This window comes from Prunus persica, chromosome G7 (genome assembly GCF_000346465.2).
Source record: "Prunus persica cultivar Lovell chromosome G7, Prunus_persica_NCBIv2, whole genome shotgun sequence".
NCBI classification, from domain to species: Eukaryota; Viridiplantae; Streptophyta; class Magnoliopsida; order Rosales; family Rosaceae; genus Prunus; species Prunus persica.
The window spans coordinates 12,881,785-12,886,217 of NC_034015.1; the positions used below are offsets into that span (position 1 = coordinate 12,881,785).

Here is a 4,433-nt window from a genome sequence, read left to right on the forward strand (position 1 = left end):
CGGAACAAAGGAAAATATTATGGAAATAAATTAAACCAACCACCAATCTGTTACAGGAAAATCATGGATCATAATGTACATGTATTACATAAAGAGGAAGATCTTTTAATTTCCAGCCCTAAGAATCTAAAAGAAACATGCTAATTAACCAAAGAAAGTTTCAAAAGAAGCAAAAAAGACACTTCGAAAAGTAAAAAACCACCTGATGAAACTATTTTCTTTTTCTTTTTTTCTCTTTTTTTTTCCCCTCACAATTCTTGAATTTTGAAAATAATCCGTCTATCGACAGATTCAAGAAGACCGATGTCATCGATCGACTGATCCTCGGTTCTATCACCATCAACTCCACCATCATCAAATGAAATGTTCAAATCCAAAGACACACAAGGGCTTGTTTGCTCTAAAGCAGCAACATCCCTATTGTCTTCTTCGTGAGACCCCTGTGACAACTTTTGCTTAATAGGAGGAGAGCAAGCTCTTGATCTCGAACTGAAGCTTTCACAGCTCAAAATGATGATAGCATCTCCAAGACCTACTTCTTCACCACTCGAATTCGTTATCCTTCCTCGTTCTATCGCTCTCTTAAACCCCATTTGTGAGCAGTAGTCTGCTTGCTCCACGTCCTCCACTAAAAACACCCTGTGGGGATTAAAAGACACTGCCTCCGCGAATCTTTCGACATAGCTGCAGCTTTGCTCGTCTCTAGATCTTTTGTTCCTGCAATCCTCAGTTGAATCTGCTCGAGTCGATGAGAAACTACTTAGTGCGATGGAAGTGAGGTTGGTTTGGGAGCCGAAAACAAGCCTGGCCAATTCCCTTGCAACTTTCAGTTTAGCTTCCATGTCAATGCCTTGAAAGAACAACCATGTTTCTTCTTTAGTGACGTCACTGTAGTTTCCCATCTTGTTCCCTTTTCTTCTCACCGTGCCTGACCTGCATTTCAAGATGGTGCTTGCAATTTCAGGAACTATATCCTTCTGCCATGGGACTTTGGTCTCCAATGCACTGCATAGGGTTTTGAGGTTTTCGGTGTTGAGCTCCTTGAACCTCTGCACATACTGATCTGTTTCCATGACAATATCACTGGATGAGGCTGAAGTAGGGGTAGAATTGGGATTTGATGAAATTGGTTGTTTGGGACTATTATTCTCTGGAATGTACATTCTCAAACTGGGTTGATCATCAACAGCCTTGTTACAATTAGATCCAGATATCCAGAAATGTTGGTGCCGCCACGAATGATGATGGTGCAAATTAGGGTGTTGTGGTTGTTGTTGCTGCTCATATGAAAAGTTGGAAGTGGAGGAAGAGGGTGAGAGAGAAGAGAATATTGTGAGGGTTTTTTCAGAAGAATTATTGGAATGCTGTTGGTGCATTGAATTGCAAATAGAGTTCCACTTTTTGCAAAGGTCTGAAACTGGGACAGAGTTCTGGTACCCAAAAAAGAGGAAACAAGATAATTGCAAAGGAAAAAGTTAGTTTTGGAGTACATCTATTAATGCTGGGCCATATATACATAGGTAATTATGAAGTTTATTAGGAGCTGAAAGTGTTATAATTAGAACCTGATCATTAGTACTGCTTGGCACTTTGTTCTCATTTTTGTACTGTTGGAGCCATGCAGGAAGGCTTGAAGTGGTGGATTCACTGTTGCAGCTGCTGCTGCTTTGTAGGCTTCGAGCTTCGGCTTCAAACTTGGATGAACATTCTGCGCAGCAAGTGAGCTGCTTGCCTCCACCTTCAAGCATTTGCCTGTTGTTTGTTCCAGTTTCAGCTATCTTGCTTGTAGACTCACTTTGTAGGTCACTGTAAATAGATGTAAAGTTGATGATAAGAACTTTAAATTCACGTGATTTTGAAAGGGAAGTCTGAATTAATGCTGAAGTCATTGTTCACCATATTCCTCATCCAATTAAAAAGGAAGAAAAGGAAAAAGTTGGATGGCAACTTAGAGAGGCTCATTAATTTCAAAAAGAAAAAGAAAAGGAAAAACCAAAACTTACTTAGTAAGTTGTTTGCACATTTTCCTCCAGATAAAAGAGATGTACCAAAAATACAAAACTTTTGAAAAAGAGTAAGCAAAAATTTATCAATTTGTAATTTGCGGTACCTGTCAGTGACAAGACTCAAGCGGAGGCTGCCGGAGGGAATTGTAAGCGGATGAATACCCCAAACAGTCTCCAGTGATGGATGGCCAGATTTGCATCTCATGTAAGTTTGGAAAGTAGCCATCCCCACAAGCCACAGTCTCCCATTCTGATGATCTCCATTCATTCCACAAAGCAAGTTCCCAAGCTCCATGATCATGTGCTCCACAGGACAATAATACCCCCTTCCCTGCTCACTTGAACTACTAGCCCTATATTCACTTGTCCACTTGAGATCTCCCACAAATAAAATAACCCCTTTGGCCACACAGCTCCTCACTGTGCTCTTCAGCTCTCCAAGCTTCTGTTCAACCTCTACTCTAGACTGATGTTCAAAAGAGGACAGGGTAAGGGTTATAAATTTTACCTCTCTCAAAGCCTCAACTACATCACCCTTCTCAACCTTATCCATCACTCCTCTAACCACACCCTCAATACTAGCAAGACACTCTCCCACAACCACAATACTTTTCCTTCTCTTCTTCACTAAATTCTCTATAACACTTGTCACATCCTCACTTCTAACTGGCTTTCCATCTTTGACTCCAATACTCTGACCAATTGACGGAAATTGATGAGGGTTGACTACTAAGAGACTATTGTTTTCCTTGGGCTTGCTACTCACAGAAGGAGTTTGGGAATTACATATTTCTAAAGAGACTGCTTGTTCTACATTGCTTTTCACTTGGGTACTAGAAAACCCAGCTTCTCTCATCACTCTACTAACACTTGGATCATCTAAGATGGAAATTATGAGTTGCTCCAACTCTATTTTCACAGCTAGGAGGGGCTGCTGCTGGTTCTCAATCGAACCGCGCCTTTGGTGAGCTTGAGCACGCTTGAAAGCCGCAACCAAGGCGTTGGAGATGGAAGACTGTTGGGGGTGAGAGCCCAACATGGGGCTAGAATTGGAGGCCGGGAGGCGGTTGAGGGCAACATTGAAGCAAAGCTCAAGGGCTTTGCATTGGAGAGGGTGAGAGTGTGATTGAAGGCAAGCAGTTCGCAATAGGCCAGTTGAAGAGGAAAGCATGGTGTGTGCAACATGGAGAGGAGTCACTTGGGCATGGCCACGTTGCCTAGCTAGGGTTACTGCTTGCTTTACTATATTTGCAGCCTCTGTGGTTAGACCTTGTTGAAGTGTGCAACCTCCTGCCCTCATCTTCAACTCTGGTGATCTCCTATTGCTTGCTTTGATTATATATAAGAAAAAAGGAGGTCAAATTAGACGGTGAATTAGTAGATGGAGAACTTGTTGAGATTTTGGGTTCATGGCCTGGTGATCAGTTTAGTGTTGAAAGGGAGAAGTAAGATGGGTTTTGAGAGAGGGGCTAAGAGAATTTTGAACTCAGCTATATGTAGCAAAGATCAATTATATATGGAGTGTAGTAGTAGTGGTAGTATGAAAATTGTTTGTTATCTAGGGATCTAGATGATCATGATGATATAGTCGTGGGGAGAGAGAGAGAGAGAGAGAGAGAGAGAGAGAGAGAGAGAGAGAGAGTTTGGAGAGAGAAACCTACAAAGAGAGAGTGAAGGGCAGAGGGGGGTGTGAAATTTATGGGAGGGTGGGGTGGTGCTTTTCTTGTGGGTGAGGTAAAAATTGGGGTCCAAAGTCGATTTTGTAGTGGAAAGTGGAATGCATGTGCTGACAAGCAGTACTCTAATGTTGTGCACCAGTATCAAAGGCAACTCAGCTTTGCCTTCTCTCTTTAATTCTTTCTCACACATCAAATTTCATAAAAGATATGGAATTCATTCGGAAGTGCGTCTCTCTCTTTTTATGCAAAAGATTTAATTAATTATTAATAATTACTCATATGGTACTAACCTAGAAATAAACACCTCCTTTTCTAGTAATATACAGAAAATCTTTGGTGTATCATAATAATTTCTGCATAATCTAATTACCAAATTGCAGCCAATGATATACTTTTCTTCCCCCCCTTTTCTCTTTTTGGATATAAAGCTAGCTATAGTATAACAACTAAATGAATTTTTCATCAAGTAGTTCTTAATTTAATAGCATTTCTCTTTTCAATGTTAGAATAATCTGTCCAATTTTTTGTTAGTGTCATTCTTTTTCTAATGGTGAAAGATATGTTAAATTTGTAATTTTTTTTACGTGAATTCAAATACCCTATTTAAAACCAATCGGCAATAAAAAATCTAAATATATATATATAGTACTGTGTTGTGAGAAACTTTCTCCATTAGAAACCCCTCTCCTCGTTGATAGTAACATCGCTATGCTTACTAATCTCCATCTTAAGAAATTGGTGCCGCACG

At 40.3% G+C, this 4,433-nt stretch overlaps 1 protein-coding gene across 1 annotated transcript; it reads right to left on the reverse strand.

Moving 5' to 3' along the window:
* On the reverse strand, window positions 1-3,306 carry LOC18770935 (protein SMAX1-LIKE 3). Its single transcript, XM_007203732.2, has 3 exons — window positions 2,111-3,306; window positions 1,566-1,806; window positions 1-1,430 (listed from the first exon to the last, which is right to left on the reverse strand). Exons 1-3 carry the CDS (start codon window positions 3,304-3,306, stop codon window positions 249-251), a joined length of 2,619 nt encoding a protein of 872 aa, XP_007203794.1. The 3' UTR covers window positions 1-248.